At 47.4% G+C, this 16,192-nt stretch overlaps 1 protein-coding gene across 1 annotated transcript; it reads left to right on the top strand.

Annotated features, from left to right (window-relative positions):
* Positions 1–2,033: 2,033 nt before the first annotated feature.
* LOC144137691 (uncharacterized) lies at positions 2,034–3,278 on the top strand. Its single transcript, XM_077669634.1, has one exon. The coding sequence runs from the start codon at positions 2,034–2,036 to the stop codon at positions 3,276–3,278; it is 1,245 nt and encodes a 414-aa protein (XP_077525760.1).
* Positions 3,279–16,192: the final 12,914 nt, after the last annotated feature.

The raw sequence follows: 16,192 nt of genomic DNA, 5'->3' as shown, positions 1-16,192 counted from the left end.
GCAGCCAGATATGTTCTCGGTGATCTTTATACTACAGTTTGTGAGCACGGCAAACGCAGGTAAGGTATCTTTCGTCAATAGTATACTACGAACGACGATGCGTGCTGGTGTAGTTACGAAAGATTAGGTACAAATCAGTTCAGACGCTATGATGCACTAACAGAGCAGGAAGTACGTTAACCGAAATAAAAAAAGTTACGCTGAGCGCGCAACGAGTGCTAGTGATGTAAAAGCAGTGGATGTCAGTTGGAAGGGCGCACCTCTATAGTAAATGCCCGGAGGGAGCCAGGAGAGGCAGACAATACAAAAATAGAAACAAGAGCCGAGATCTATACGATAGTCAAGTGTTGCTTGCCGTCTAGTCGCGTTAAAAAGCCGCTAGTTTGTAGTTTTTTTTACGGAATATTCTCCAGATGTACAGTAAGAACTACTAGAAAGCAGCTTTGGGATAGTGCCAAGGTAGCCCAAAAACCGGACCAGAGGGTAAGCTCACTCACAGTTAAATCAAAATTGACAAAGTCTTGCTTGAATGGGACAATGCCCTAGCGAAAAGAATTCTAATCTCTCGGCGCAATACGAGTACAGACTCGGCCCAATAAACCACTGAACAGCTTAAAAAATGACCTCCCTACGAACGTAAATATTCAGCGAAGCTGTATCAAACACTTTCAAATACACTTGTATCGATGCAAGCTGTATAAATAAAGCTGTATCAAATATAGGTGTATCAAACACTTTACAGTAACTGTAGTGATAACGGCTTAGTGGTTGCGGTGGTAGACCGTGATTCTTTCTGCAACCATTCCCTCTACATTTTTGGGCAAGACCAAATCCAGACACTTCAGGGCTTTCACTAGCCTTACTAAATAAGCAACGCTCAGAGTACCGCCACTTCGGGCACGCGGAAGAGTCTGGGGTCCATTTTGTTTCTGGGTTGCAGTGTTGCCATCTCTCCCCAGAAAACCACTGTCTGTTGTGATGGGCAGAGTGTGCCTAGCCGCTCTAGCATCCGCCCAGAGAGAGAGAGAGAGAGAGAGAGAGAGAGAGAGAGAGAGAGAGAGAGAGAGAGAGAGAGAGAGAGAGAGAGAGACAGAAGGAGGAGGGGTGCCCAGAAACAAAATGGCTGTGCACATACGTAAACAAGTGTCACGTGGTGCCGACCGACCAATGAACATCCTGGCGGTACATGGCAGTGAGAGAAAATAGTGCCGATACTCTAATAGCCTTTATTTTGTGACGCTAGTTTGCACTACACGCGAGCACTTCGAATGACGTCAAATGGTCCGTTCGAAAGCAGCTGCAACCTAACCTTTACCGGAAACGCATGGGAGGTTTTTCCCATTGTTCACAAGGCCTTGTCATTCATCACGCGGTTTGATGCTTGTTTTGTGGTATTCTTTACTGAAACAATTACTGAGCTTTACGCTGTACGCTTGATTAGCCTGACGCATATGCCCGCGTCCTTGGCGAGAAATGGCGGGTCCTGCCTGGGTTTTTTTTTGTTTACCACACGAAATTTTATGACTAAGGAGTGCCTAACAGCATCCCTGTAAAAAGAAGAGGCTCTGTTGCATGAATTTACGTGCTCGCAGTATAATAAGCAGAGCCCTCACCCGGACAGCCTTATTATCATGTATAAACCACATCATTTAAAAATAACTGAAAGTTGGCAGCGGTGATATTGAGGATTCAAGGTGTACCGTAAGGACAAAGGCTCTCGAGGCGGAGGTTTTGCGATTTTCTTTTGAGAATCTTTACGGGTTGTCAGATTATTCGATATCTATTCGGTCGACTCAATAACACCCATTGTCGAAATTATTTCTCATTCAATCATTACCTAACAGACCAGTCTTCAAGTAACTTTTCATTTGAGCATATTTGTACATGCGAGCAGTAAAAAACAAATAAACCAACCACACGTACTTTTTTATTGGAATTTATCTTTTCAAAAAGTAAACTTTTCAAGAAAAATTGTGTTTATGAAGTGATCAGAGCCCCGCTAATGAGTATTTTGAACGTGTCTTCTTTCAGATATGCACAAGGCAGGCGTCTACATCACAATATCGTCCTACAGCCACGGCGGGGGCTCCGGCCACTTTGAGATGAATTGGTTCGGCATTCCCCAAAAATACCTTGGAAAAAGTGTCGCAGTACTGACTGCAAAAGAGAAGCCATTCTACATTACAGATCTGCTCGCCTACTGTATTGTGGAGCGGCCAACAGACCGATATACAACGTCAGTACTGGCACCACACTTCAACATAAGCACGTTGATGAAAGGAGAATGCCTCGGTTATTGGATCTTCCTGGTGACGGAATCTGGGAGGCCGGGAGAACCGAACTTCACGTATTCGTCTTGCTTCACGCCAATGCCTCGATGGATGCGACAGCACTGCTGTAAACTCGCCCCCTTGAAACTTAAAAAACTTCTCATTCCCGGAACGCATAATTCTGGAATGTACAGTAAGGGACATGTCTGGCCACACGAAGAATACATCTATAACCAGGACCAAAACATTACGACCCAGTTGGCGTATGGAATCCGCAGCCTCGATTTGAGGGTGATGTACTACGGAAACGTGTTTTACGTGAGTCATGGAAATTGGCGTGGATGGCCTACTATTAGACAGGTGCTTCTGGAAGTGCGCCAGTTTGTGAAAAAGACTGGAGAGCTCGTGCTTCTGGATTTCCACGCGTTTAATGAGGGATTTGAGCCGCCCGCAACCGAGAGGCACAAGCAGCTGGTGAGGGTGATTGTTGAGGAGCTAGAGGAGGTTCTTCTAAATGGAACTTTCTTTCAGAAGTCTTTGGGGGAAATTCTCGATTATTGTGAGAATAAGACGGAAAAACCAGGTCATGTGTTTGTGTTTTACAATGCACATTATGAGGGATGGGGAGAAGAGTATTTGCTATCTGCCGTCTTCCATCGATGGCCGGACGCTCAAAGTGTGCCTGAGTTGTTAGAATATCTAAAAAAGGAGGGATGCAGCCGTTTACTAGGTTACAGCCTAATTTCTGCAATGGCAGAAATGACACCGAAGTTTCCTTACCTTATTATTGGTGCTCGCCACGCGGCACAGATGGTCAACCACGACATAACTGAATTATTCAGAACGAATATTTCCCACTGCCATGCAATCGTTGCAACAGATTTCTTCCGGGGTAACGATATCATTCGCGTTGCCATTGAAGCTAATTTAAACAGGGTTGAGGACGAATCAGTCGACTACAGCTATTCGTCTTTGAAAGATTGCAATATTAGTAGACAGCATAGTTAAAATACCCTAACCAGTGTGCGGAAGACACGTTTTGTAGACCGTCACACGGAAGACACAGTTAAAACGTGTTGTAAAGGTTCATGTTGGGAAAAGCGGGAACAATACTTCGACAAGGAAGAAAACAAGACGGAGCGCTGTTAGCAATAAAAAGTGTGACCTCGAACACACATACATATATAAGTACAATAAAAGCCACCGTCATCACATAGCGTAAATTACAATCTACCACGCCGCAAGATAACAGGTAAAACAAAAACCCACGGTATATAATCGCCCCACACATGTACAAAGAAGAAGCACATGACAGAGCCCACTCCATTCGCCTGTTTTCCAACGAAGCAAGTTCAGCGTCTGATAACAAGACGGACGGTTGACATACACCTGTGCCTCCTTCTTTCTTACTATGAAACGCTTCCGTGCGCTCTCTTGGGGTACGCTTCTTGTGTTTGTCAAGAATGAGGGTCTGCGCCAACTCCGGACGGCACGTGCACTCGCTCAAATTCATGGCTAAATGCCATCATGGTAACCTCTTTAATGAGCTGTGATGTTCCCGAAGGCGAACGTTAAGGCATCGGCCAGTCTGTCCTATGTCTCACCAGCCTGTCAGTTGCTAGTAGCGCTCCGTTCTGTTTCCTCCTTGTCCAGGTATTGTTCGCCCTTTTCCTTGTTACCCCAGGTTGTTGTTAGCAATGTTGTTATCCCAGGTAATTTTCGGGCACTAATTCTGTGACCTGAAGAGATATACTAAGAAGAGATATACGAAAGACAGAAAGAGAACAAGGCGTGAGCGCATGTACAAAAAAAAAGAAACTGGTGCAAATAATGCAGAAATCGCAAAAAGGTTCTCCTGTTTGGAATTTAAAAATACAAGCAAATGCGGCTGCGGGTACTTCACGCCAAAGAGTTTCGTATATGGGCGCCCCAGGACTACCGACGTATTGAAGCAGTTTTCATGCTCCATTGAATTTACCGAGGGAGCCTAAGTAGTGCCTTATGTAAAACCCATGGTCTCAGAAGAAAATAAAAAAAATGCAAAAGTGATTGAGAGCACACGCTTCGAACGCTTTTGTACGCTGCCTGCTAATTCTTTCTACAGGGCGTATTTTGATGAGCGAAGCCCCTAAATTTGTTGGCGTTTGCGTAGGTTGGTTGGGGTTTGCGCTGTTGACGTCTCCTGTCGTCGTCGTAATCGTCGTCGTCCTAATCGTCGTTTGCCTCATGTTGTAACGTTGCTAAAACACCGGTAAACTCGCCTATGTCTCGCGCTACAACGTAACGCGCACGAAAAAAACACCGCGGCAATCGTTTACTCCACGCGCTGGATCGCTTCGTAACGCGTGTTAAAAAAAACACGGGGACACTCGTTTGCACCTCGCGCTAAAGAGCCTCGTGCTTCAACGACAAGAGGCCTTTCCAGCAACGCTGTATACGTATACCCCCCAACGGTTTCATCTCCGTTGGAAAAAACGCCAAGGCGCCAAGAATAAACATATGCACTGCATGCTTCGCCCCTCCTCAGGTTTCACGTTAGCGGATATGGCCCGGGCCTTTTTTTTTGAGAGGACCGGGGCGCCCCATTTTCCTGTATATTCAAAATAAAAATTGAAATATTTCAGCTTTGGCACCGACATTGATCACTTTTTTTCGTCTATGTTTGCATGGTACGAATAACATATGCTCACAACCAGAAAAGTACCCCCTCGTCCCCCAAAAGCTGCTTCTATCCGTGCACATCTCGTTGAAAGTCGACAGCCTTCTGCTCCACCCAGCCTCCCCCCATGCAGTGGTGCTGTCACCCTTCGAATCAGCACTGTTGCGGATTTAGTGAACCGAAGCCGCCAGAAAACCCCTACCCTTGCTTCGCCCGGCTCCCTGGTTCCGATGACAGGCAGGTCGTGGAAAAACGTCGAGGTTCACGGGTCATCCTCCGGTCACATATAACCGAACTAGCCAACACAACTGTTCGCGACTGGCAATTCTCACCATCGATAATAAGTATGCTTATTCATTTGCGCCGGATGGCAGAACACAGACAGGACGAACTTCCAAAGGATAACGGGCAGGTTCAGAACCTTCTTGACCTTGACAGCTTCGTAAAGGACTTGGAAGAAGACGAAGAGTACTCGTACACGATAAGTCGCGCGACAATTTCACTAATTGAACGAATTTCTGAGGCAACTTTGGACACCTGCGTTGATCGTATGCCACCAGTAGGCCAGATACGACAGTAGGAACTTGCTCAGAATGCCATTGTACCAGCCGGCATTCCAAGGGGCACGCATGCTCCAAAAAACTTGCAAGAAAGGGTTCCCGGTACCAGCCAACGGCCCCAAGCGACCCTGTAAATCTGAATCCAATTTGCTGTTAACCGGAATGAGTGTTGATGGAGGTTTAGAAGGCGTTTTAGTAGACACTTAAGCTTCAGTAAGTATTATGAGTACAGGACTGGCCTCATCAGACGAAATATTTCCCTGTAGAGATGTCCTGTTACATGGCTACGACGGAACTGCTGGAGTGCTTGATAAGCGGACGTGCGTCAAGGTCCAGTACCTGGGAACTAAAGGGCTCGTAGAAGCATTCTTATTAAACTACGCCACGTTCAATTTTATGCAAAAACGTCCTGGCAAGAAGCGATTGAGGCACAATCTTTCCTGGAAGGATGAGGTGCTCGTTAACCACCCAACTGAGACAATATGAGCGCACACAAAGCCGCCACTCAAACTGTTCACGGATAGCGAGCACGTGTCTTCAGAATATTCCGAGCTTCTGTGCGTGGGTGTTATTCGCCCAGATGGAGCAGCCACAGAAGTGCCGTTTAAAATGCGTCATGTTACTGATGTACGAAAAACTCAAACGGCATGTCCGGCGAAAAATAGTGGCTAAGAGCTGAGCTGCCACATCTGCTGGAGTTTCGCGTTATCCTACCGTCCGTATCGCATTTGCGTAACCTATCACGACGGTTCCCAAGGACAATGGTTCGTACAGGATGTACACTGACTACAGGCTTGAGAATTGCTAGACCGACCAGGTACAGCATTCCTGCCAAGAATAGACGGCATCATCAATGAAACGGGTGGTTGTTCTTGGTTTCCTCGAATAGATCTGTCCAAAGGGAGGTACCACTTCAAGCAGGCACCACCTCAGGAGGAATACAAGCACTGCACTGAATTTGTAATTACTTTTAGTGCAAAGAGTACAACAGAAGGAAGAATTCTGGAGCATGGTTCCAGAAAAGTTTGTACGCCATCTTTCAAGACTTGATTGTACAATTCTGAGGAGTGTACATTGATGATGTAATAGTCTATTCCAGGAGCTAAGAAGAGCACGTATCATACCTCTCCCAGGTGCTAGATGCTCTTAGTAACGCTAAATTTACTATTAACCTAAGCAAAAGTGAGTCTTTTAAGATTTTTGTAGTTTTTTTTGGGAAATGACTTTGATGGCAAAACGAAAAGCACGAAAGCGGAACCTGTGAGGCGAATAGTGCAGCTACTCCAGCCTCATAACGCGCCGTCTCCACGTGTATTGTAGGACTCACGGGCTCTTCAGAACATTCATCAAGCATAACGCAGCCGAGTCGAAATTCCTAACAACATTGACGGAGAAAGGCGTTCCCTTTGAATGGACCAAGGAATGCGACAGCGCATATCAGATGCTTGCAAGGATGATATCATCGGATCCTGTGTTGACACTCCAAGATTTCGGAAAACCGTTGGAACTGACCAGAGATAAATCGCACAAGAAAGTCGGAACTCTCTTGTAACGAAGAGGTGACAAGGAATCCCGAAAAGACAGCTCAAGGCAATTGGTTATTGATCTTTAATATTTCCCAAGGCAGAGCGCAAATATTCTACGACAGAAAACGAAGCTCTGACCATGGAGATGGCGCTACGTTACTTTCCAACGTACACAGATGACCGATGCTTCAGGTTGTTCACAGACAAACCAAGCCTTGACATGAATACTTAAATGCCCTCATCCAAAAGAGCGGCTGGGAAGGTGGGTCAGTGAACTGCGGCAGTTAACAAGTGACATCGCTCACAGACGAGGTGACAAGGCACCGGACGCCGATGCCACGTCGCTACTCCACATAATGTCCAGAGATGATGCCCGCCACGTGAACGAAGGTACATAGGCGATGTCGCTGAAAGGTGGTCGCTTGCATGTACGGAAGTCTAGTGTACTCAAAAATTTGTGTCTTTACCATTATTCACATTAGTCGGGTGGACATGACGGATTCCAGCGCACGTACTGAAAACTCAAGCAAAGATTCCTTCGGTATACCATGAAGCAAGACACCTCCAAACAGATACGAACTTGTCACCAGTATAAAATCTCGAAGGAGAAGTTTACGCCTAGAGGTAGTGCCATGGTCATCGCAGAACATTCCAAAGAACAATTTGCAACGATCCACCCTGACTTTTCGGAGCTCAGAAAAACAGACGAGCGAAGACGCAGCACTCAAGTGTTCCTACTGGAAATAGATGAACGAACGGGAGTGCTCGAGTGTAAAGCCGGAAATAAAGATCCAAGACCTCTTTAGCCGGCATATGTTCAAAGTCACCAAACTAATTTTGGCCGACAACAGGCTAGCCTTTAGGAGTGAGCAGTTTAAAAATTGGGCTCCTCAGTGCAATGTGAAGCTTCGTTTCTCAGTGCCGTACCTTGCGCTGAAGCCAACCGGTCAGCTGAGAGAGGTACACGTGATATCGAGCAGTTAACCTCCGCCTATCTAGATTTCAAAGCGGGCTGCAAATGTTCTCTAGAAATCGCCATTGCCCACCACAACCACCCACATCCGGAAGCTTTAGGATGTAGTATATACTTCGCATACCATGCAAATTTGAGTGGCTGCAGGCCGATCCCCTCATGGCAATTACCGATCTAATATTACTCCGTGAAACAAGAAAGGCCAGAGGGAAAATGAAAGGTACGGGAACGCGATGATGTATTACGACCGTCGTCACTGGGCCAAGGTTCCTGATATTGACGTTGGTGATTATGTTGTTTTGTAAAAAGGCCTGCAAGGTTCAAAGGCCCCCTTTTTGGGTCCCTACATGATTGTGAAGACAGCACGCAAACAAGGAATTTTGAAATACATCTGCTACGATGGACCTAATAACATTGTGTAAGCTGCGTCTAGCTGCAACATAGTGCCGTACCAAACCAAGAGGGTAGAACACACAGGGGCGGCCTGAATCGTCAGCTCGGGTCAATAAGAGGAAACTCTACAATTTATTTATTTATTTATTTATTTATTTATTTATTTATTTATTTATTTATTTATTTATTTATTTATTTATTTATTTATTTATTTATTGTACCCCTCAAGACCAAAGGCATTACGGAGAGGTAGTGGGTTACAAAGCAAACGAAGGAAAACACAGTGCAGTGAGGGTCATAATAGGAGAAAATTAGGTTGAAAAACATAAACAACAAGTGTCAGAAATGTTATTCTTTTGCTTTGATACATCAAAATACAAATATCAGTCTGTGCGCTTTTTTCTTCGAAAGCGTAATGCCGTAAACTATGTGAAATAAGTCAAACGAACAACATCGCTAGCTCGTTCCCTATCGCCTGAAAATTGACTAATTTTAGGGGTCCAAGAAAACATTTTTTTTCCTGCCAAAAAATTGATTAGGTACTAATTGTAGGAACACAAAATGCAGAATATTTAACGGCATTTCCAATAACACCAGTTTTTTAAAGGTTTTTAGATATCATAGTTCAAAAAAATATCAAAATCAAACTTTTTGTGAAGTTGTCGAAAAAAATGATAAATAAGGAGTTGTGTTGATCAAACCACCGGTAGTAGAGAAAAATTATAAAATAAATTTTGTAGGGAAACATTTCAAAAACACACCCTAGAAAAAATGTCGACTTCCGCGGAACAGTTTGTCAGATATAAAAAAAAAATGTTAGCATGCAGGGTGCTCGTGTCATGCGGTGAAGCCTAACCTCCAATTCAAAATGTGCGATTTCGGGTGGTTTCCTGGAATAATCCTGGCGGTTTGTCATTATCAGAGGCCCCAATTTGCCCCCACATAACGTAAAAACATCATGTCAATGGCTGACTTTTCATTTACAGCGAGCACAATATTTCGGACTAGCACGCCATGCGGAAAAAAACATGCATGAAGTTGAAAACGGAACGCCGTGGCTGATGCTTGTTGTCGTTCACGGTCAGTTATCTCTCAAAACATAAAGCTGACCTTTATTATCATCTTCTTAGTCGCAATTGTAGCCTTGCTCGCAAAAATGAGGTGCGATGCGCTAGAATCGTGCCCTGCGATCTTTGGCCAAGTAGCAGTTGCGCGATGAAAAAGATCAGCACAACGAGCCTCCTCTATCCCAGCGCCATCTAACATTTTTCAAATTACACAGTACAAAAACTTCTCGGAGACTCCGTCCGAATAGACAGTTCAACTAAGCAGCAACATTAGACACCCGGATATCCCCTCGCATGGAAACAAAACTGGAAGTCGAACAGCTGGCAGTGTAAGGCCGGTTTGAAGCGCTGTCCTCGACGTAACAGATATCTGGCGACTGTGTGTGATCTTTTGACTTGCATCTGAAGTTCCTATCGCAGAAATCGGGTGAGGGTGGGGGAAATCAGGAGCGCCGTGCTTTGTTCGAGGTTCATTCGCGGACGCTCTAGGCGCCATGGCAGGTAGCCTTGAAGTTGGGTAACTGCGTAGTAGCACTAAATATGAATTTCGCGATGCAGAAACGAAACCGAAACTGTTGTAAACTGTTTGCGAATGGTCCTGGGGTAAGTAGAACTACTACAGTACTTACAACAACGTGCGCAAAGGCAATAAAACTGCCTAAAATAATAAAGTAGCTTTGCAACTAGGCACTGCTTTACATTTTCAGCCGATTTCTGGGATTATTACTGTCAGAGCGTGAACCTGACGATTGAAAATCGTTTGCTGGTTCCCCATTCACGCCCTGATAGCAAATATTTTTCAAACAAATAATCTTTATATGCGGAAAACTTGGCCCTGGGTGGCACGCAAGGCTAAACAGAAAGGCTGAGGCCCGTACGCTAGTGCGTCTGCTAGCCTGCCACCCATAACAGGTGATCCCGAAGCGCGCGCGCACGCACGCACGCACGCACGCACGCACGCACGCACGCACGCACGCGCGCACACACACACACACGCACACACACACACACGCACACACACACACGCACACACACACGCACACGCAACACAACACAACACAACACAACACAACAATGGCACGGGGGGGATAACCGGGTTGTGGTGTCCATGGGCAGCACTAGTGGGACCAGTGGCGCGAGATGGCACTCGCAGGGAGTGTGGACTCAGACCTGTCTTTAGGAAGTGGAGTCCGGAGGGTCGACTAGATCTACATTGGGTTTAACAAAAGGCCTGCATTCTAAACGCACTCGCGTAGTTCTTATACAGCATGGCGTTTTGTAACGAACACTACAAATACACGGAAACATCCCCCTCGCGAGGGGCACGATCAAATGCAGAGCATTTCCGGGGGCGCACGACGTTAGGTAGTTTGCGTTACGTTAATGCTGTTGCACTTGTGGCAACTGCTGACGAGAGAGCGCTCGTCACCAGTAATTTGAATGAGTCAACGATATAAGGCGCGTTCGTAGCGTCCCATTCTGTGTCGGCTTTGTGGCGCAGTGGGTAGATCACCATGTACATTGCGTTTCGCCCGCAGGGTCGAGGGATCGAAACCTGGTGCCGGATAGTATTTTCTTTTATATAGTGTAGGGGGAGGGGTGCGGACAACGACGGTGCGGACTACGACGGGACAACGCGGGTGACATCGTGAGTTACTGAAATGCTCTGCATTTAAAAAATTACACCATCTTCTCGTGGGGAACCCTGATGAGGATGCGAAGCATCGTGGTGGTTCCGTGTGGTTCCATTGTGTTGCCGTTATGTTGAGTGATCTGGTTTTTACTAGCGCCAGAGGGAATTCCGCGTCCGGGTCCACACCGGTGGCAAAGGCACTCAAGTGCTGTTGTGTTACGGTGAGTAGGCGGTGGTTCTCGAGGCGCCAAAACTCGCCCATCATGTTCTTGTCGATGTTGTCTCTGTGGTAGAATCGGTAGTCTCCGTCAGCTTTGGTGAGGTAACGGTTGTTCACATTGGTGCACCGGCTGAGAGCAATGTACACGCCCTCCTCTTAGCAGATTTGTCTTCTCGTTCTTCTTCTTCTTCGGCGGTTCCCCTACGGGAAGATGACGACGGTGGTTGAACGCGAACCTATCTCGTGATGGATTCTTTGGTTGGCCAATCCCTAGGGGCATCCTGCCACAATCAGCATCAGAGGCGTTGCGGACGGGGCTGGTTGAGCTGCAAGGCGCGTGGCGCTTCGCGCCACAGCTTTCCCACGGGAAATCTAGCATCCCCCTCTAAAGTTTTCAGTTCGTCGTTTCCGTTCACGTTCAGCTTCGCGTGCCTTCGTTGTATCAGTAGCTTCTTGACGTAGTTTGAATGAGTCAAGGACATAAGGCGCGTTCGTAGTACTTCCTCCTGTCCCGGATTTGTAGCGTAGTGGGAAGAGCACCGCGTACCTCCCGTTGCGGCCAGAGAGTCGTGGGATCGAAGCCGGGCGCCGCTAACTATTTCTTTTTTTTATAGTGTAGTATCGCGGATCTGTGGGTGTAAGGAGGAGAGTTGTGCATGAGCAGTGAGCGTGTGGACGGCGCCGCTATCAACGACGCAGGACCACGCAAGCCTAAGAAATGCTCCGCATTTAAAACAAGCGCATGCGCAGAGTAATTAGGAGTTGCACGCAATATTCGTTGGTAGCAGTGACGCGCAATGACCACGCCCCTTTTCCACACCCAGGTGATTCAAAACCGCGTCAAAAATCCAGTTTCCGTAGCAAAAATAAGAACAAATCTGATTTTGAAAGGCCATTTTCTGATCTAACTCCGAACAGCTTTACTTGTTCGAGAAACGCGTGGAAGGCTATGAAAAGGCGCTCCCAAAAGTATCGATCAAATTGATCGATTTTGATAGGCGCGGTAGCGAAAGAGCTAGTGAAACGTCGCGTAATGCGAACACTCCCTGCCCCTTTTTCGCCTGATTCTGAATTTCCCGACGTTCGCTGTCGTGTTTATGCCACCTTTCTCCCAACGCTAAACTTGCCGAAGTCAAGCAGGAGGCTTCTTAGGGCTTTTTTGCTGTCTAATGGCTAGCTCTAACATTATATATCTTTGTTTGGGCATTTCGCAGTAACGCGTTGAGGCCTTCCAGAGATTGTCATATGCATTGTCTATAGCACTCTTATAAAGGTCACGCTGTGAAAGCTTAAAGGCAGCTTTCGATCGCTTTACCCTGTTCTACAAAACGAAGACTGGGTCTGTAGACTGGCAAGAGTTTAAAACTAGATTTTACGTCAGGTTTAGTACAATGACGTGACAATAGACAATAAAGGGGCAGGATAATAAAATGTTGAGCTAACTACAAAAAGTCAGAGACCTTATATGTCTAACCATGGCCTCTGCGATCTGCTGCCGGCGGCGCGCCCTTGCTCCGACTTTCCCATTCGGCGAGGACCCAGGCGGAGAGGTGTAATTTTGTTAATGTGATACTGAAGTAAATTACTTATGCTCCCGTTTTTGCTAGCACTGCGTCGACTGGCTCAAATTAGCCCACTTTTCACCGTTTATCCGGTTGATAAGTCGGTAATTATTTAATAAAGTCCGAAAGAAGAAAAAAATCACGCCATATCCACGGAATGAATGATGATAAGTGGGGCGAAGCTCGAGAGGGGCAGATCATCGGTAACCGTAACTCTCCCGTGAAAGTTCGCCCATTACATCATTAAGAAAGACGTAAGACTGTGTGCGTACATTGTACAAATCAACTTTTATTTTCGGAGTCAATGCTCCCAGGCCCAGACCTGGTGAAAGACCCCGCGCCATCGAGGACTACCCCGCACCTCCACCACAATTTGTCACGTAGGATGGGACACAACGGTAAAGAAAGAACTTTTATTTAGGGCGAACTTGTGCCCGAACAAGACGAGAGGAAACGAGCAAAGGCCCTTGCGTCTCGTTCGATCTCCGAGAACGACTGCCTGCGTTCGTGGCGTGATCTCTTGCGTGATCTCCCCCTCGCAGTGCACGTGCGCTCGCGCCTCCGTTGGCGAACACAGACAAGCTCGCGCTCCCGGTGCCGAGTTTGCGCTGCCGGTTGCAGCCGGTTCTTGCGCGTGCAACGCGGCCCACTTTGCGACATCTCCGAAAGCATGCGGTGGTCACGTACCACGAGACACAAGGAATGGACAGACCCATGGCTTTAGGAGCTTCGCCCCTAAAACTACCATGCGCGGTCTGCGGCGACCAGCCGCACCAACTAAAGGCTGTGACGTCGATACGAGGTGCGCCATAATTGGTCGATGTCCAAGATTTGCATTCAAAGAAGTTCTGGTTTCGGTTTTGTAAAACAACATACTTGACCTCCGACGTTATTATTGGATGGGCCTTCTCGATATCTCAATAATCGCCATACCGCACCTCTGTCATGTTGTCGGCTGTAAAATGCCTAAGATAAGTCTCAGAGGACGGCTTGGAATCGTAGCAATCACTAGCCGAGGCCTACGCAGTGGATGAACGCCCTCCGCGTCACCACAGACGCTCAAATGCATGCGCTTTTGCACCATAATTGGAGCTTGCCTCTATCGCCTGTATCGTAAATAGTGTGTTCACAGCAGGCCAAGGGTATTCTGATTGAGGTCTGTGCCCACTGCCAGCAAGCAGTCGGTGCTTATAGCAACAGCACGCCAACGAGAACTCGCTAGCGCGTGACTGTCAGTCTGCGTGCGTTCTGCGAACTCGCTGGTGGAGCAGTGAATGCTACGTACCAAAAATTGTGAACTCAGTATAGAAAACATCGGCCCTAAACGAGAAAATGAGCCCAAAAAAAAAAAAGAATGTACCCTCGGGGATTTGAACTTTCGACTTGCAAAATAAAAAAAACTCCGACCTCCCCTCACGGGAACCCCTGTGTAGATGCGACGCATAGGCGGAGCGACGAAGGGACCGCGTTCTATAGCGCGCATAACGTTGAGGGGACTGCGTAAGCCGGTCCTAGTCGATGACTACGTTGGCGTACTTGTAAAGCGGCGTGGACTCTAGGTGTTTGAGCCAAGCGTGGATGTTGCTTCGCCGGAGAACGGCACACAGGTTATATGCGCAGCGCGCCCGAAGGAGAGGAAACCGCGGAAGAGAGAGTACTGCACATGCGCCGGCCCCAGCGCGTCTGCCGCGGCTATGACGCAACGTGCCGCGGCTATGACGCAACACAATCCAACACAATCCACTTTAATCCAATCCAATCCAAATCCAATCCAATCCAATCCAATCCAATCCAAGCCAAGCCAAGCCAAGCCGAGCCGAGCCGAGCCAAGCCAAGCCAAGCCAAGCCAATCCAATCCAATCGAATACAATCCAATGCCCCTCGCGAAAGAGTGTTCGCTATCGGAGAGGAGAGGGGGTGAGCGGCAGAGAGCGCAGCTGGTGCTGCGAGGAGAATGGGGGAGGGGTGGACAACGCCGACGACGACAACGACGACGACGCCGGAGGGACAAGGCGAGTGAATCAGATGCTCTGCATCTAATACCTAGCGCTTCGGCCATGGGGCAGCCCTGGTGGCTTTGGAAATACAAGGTTTTGTAAACCAGTATAACCAGTTTACACTTTAGTTTACACCAGTATAACCAGTTTTGTATAACCAGTTTACACTTTTATTTAGTTTTCGCATTTCAAAAAGCTTACGTAACTATTTGTTGTATAGCGCTCGGGCAGTAAGCGTCCTCCAAATTTCCACAGTATCTCACGTCTAGCAATTGCGTTTATTAGACGGAAAAGCGTTCGCAGATGTGTGGTCGTGGTGTTGACCGGTGTGCTTTTTCACCCAGCGCAAAAAATGCTTCCTGCTGCCTAGTTTTAAGCTATACGGTGAATCATTCAGTTGATTTTATTGCCGTAGTACCTATTATGACTTTGCTCACTATTCTGCCTTCTTCAAGTGGCCTTAGATTTTCCTACTAGCGTACCAGTCAGCGAAGCGTCGCATGTGCGCTTGTGCAGCGCTTGTGGGGAGCGACCTGGACTTGGAGCTTGATACAGTGTACAAACTAACAAAGTAAATAAAGGCACAACCTTCGATTCCCTAACGTGTCGTGGCTTAGTTTCAACTGAGCGAACGAATTGCAACGACCCGTCGGCGGCCGGCGGACTGAACGCTCGGCGGGCTGACTCTGTCGGAAGGTCGGCGAGCCGTGCAGTAGCGCAGTCACGCCAAGTCATTTCCTCCTGACGTCACTCGAAAATGCCACAGAAAATGGGCGAAGATGCAGAGCGGCGGACAGCATTTTGGAATTGATTTTGCTACTAAATAAATTCACGTAAACGCAATCAGAGTGGTCGATATAAGGCGTTTGGATTCCGCACAACAATTTGCACTAGTAATCCCGCAATCTTTGCAAATTACTTCAGTGTCCTTTAACTCCTATTCACGCCGGGGGGGGGGGGGGGGAGGCGGTGGCAACCTTTGCATAAGATAAGGCTGAAGATAATGGTGCAGGTGAAGATGAAGGGTGACGGCGAGCGTAGGGTGGCGCATATACGATGGAAGGGTACAGACGCGCTGAAAAGTTTTGGAAGCATGTGCGTACCTTAGGGAAACGCACGGAACATACACAAGGTGCTACTATAGAAAAAGAAGCGGGGCCAATGCTCAAGGGAGAGCAGGCATTGGCATACCTTCATGAAATTATCTCTGAGATATTCTGTATGGCTGATAGAGCCGCCGCGCAGCGCCACAGCGATGTCACGACGGGGAGGCAGAAAGGTCTGGAGATAGGAGGGGACAAGCTCAAGTGGGGAAAAGCGGAGGGTTTCCCT

Source organism: Haemaphysalis longicornis, unplaced genomic scaffold (genome assembly GCF_048455015.1).
Source record: "Haemaphysalis longicornis isolate Haplotype H1 unplaced genomic scaffold, Haemaphysalis longicornis Haplotype H1 scaffold_47, whole genome shotgun sequence".
Taxonomy (NCBI): Eukaryota; Metazoa; Arthropoda; class Arachnida; order Ixodida; family Ixodidae; genus Haemaphysalis; species Haemaphysalis longicornis.
The sequence above is the reverse complement of the archived record's forward strand: the minus strand, read 5'-3'. Positions and strand labels throughout refer to the sequence as shown.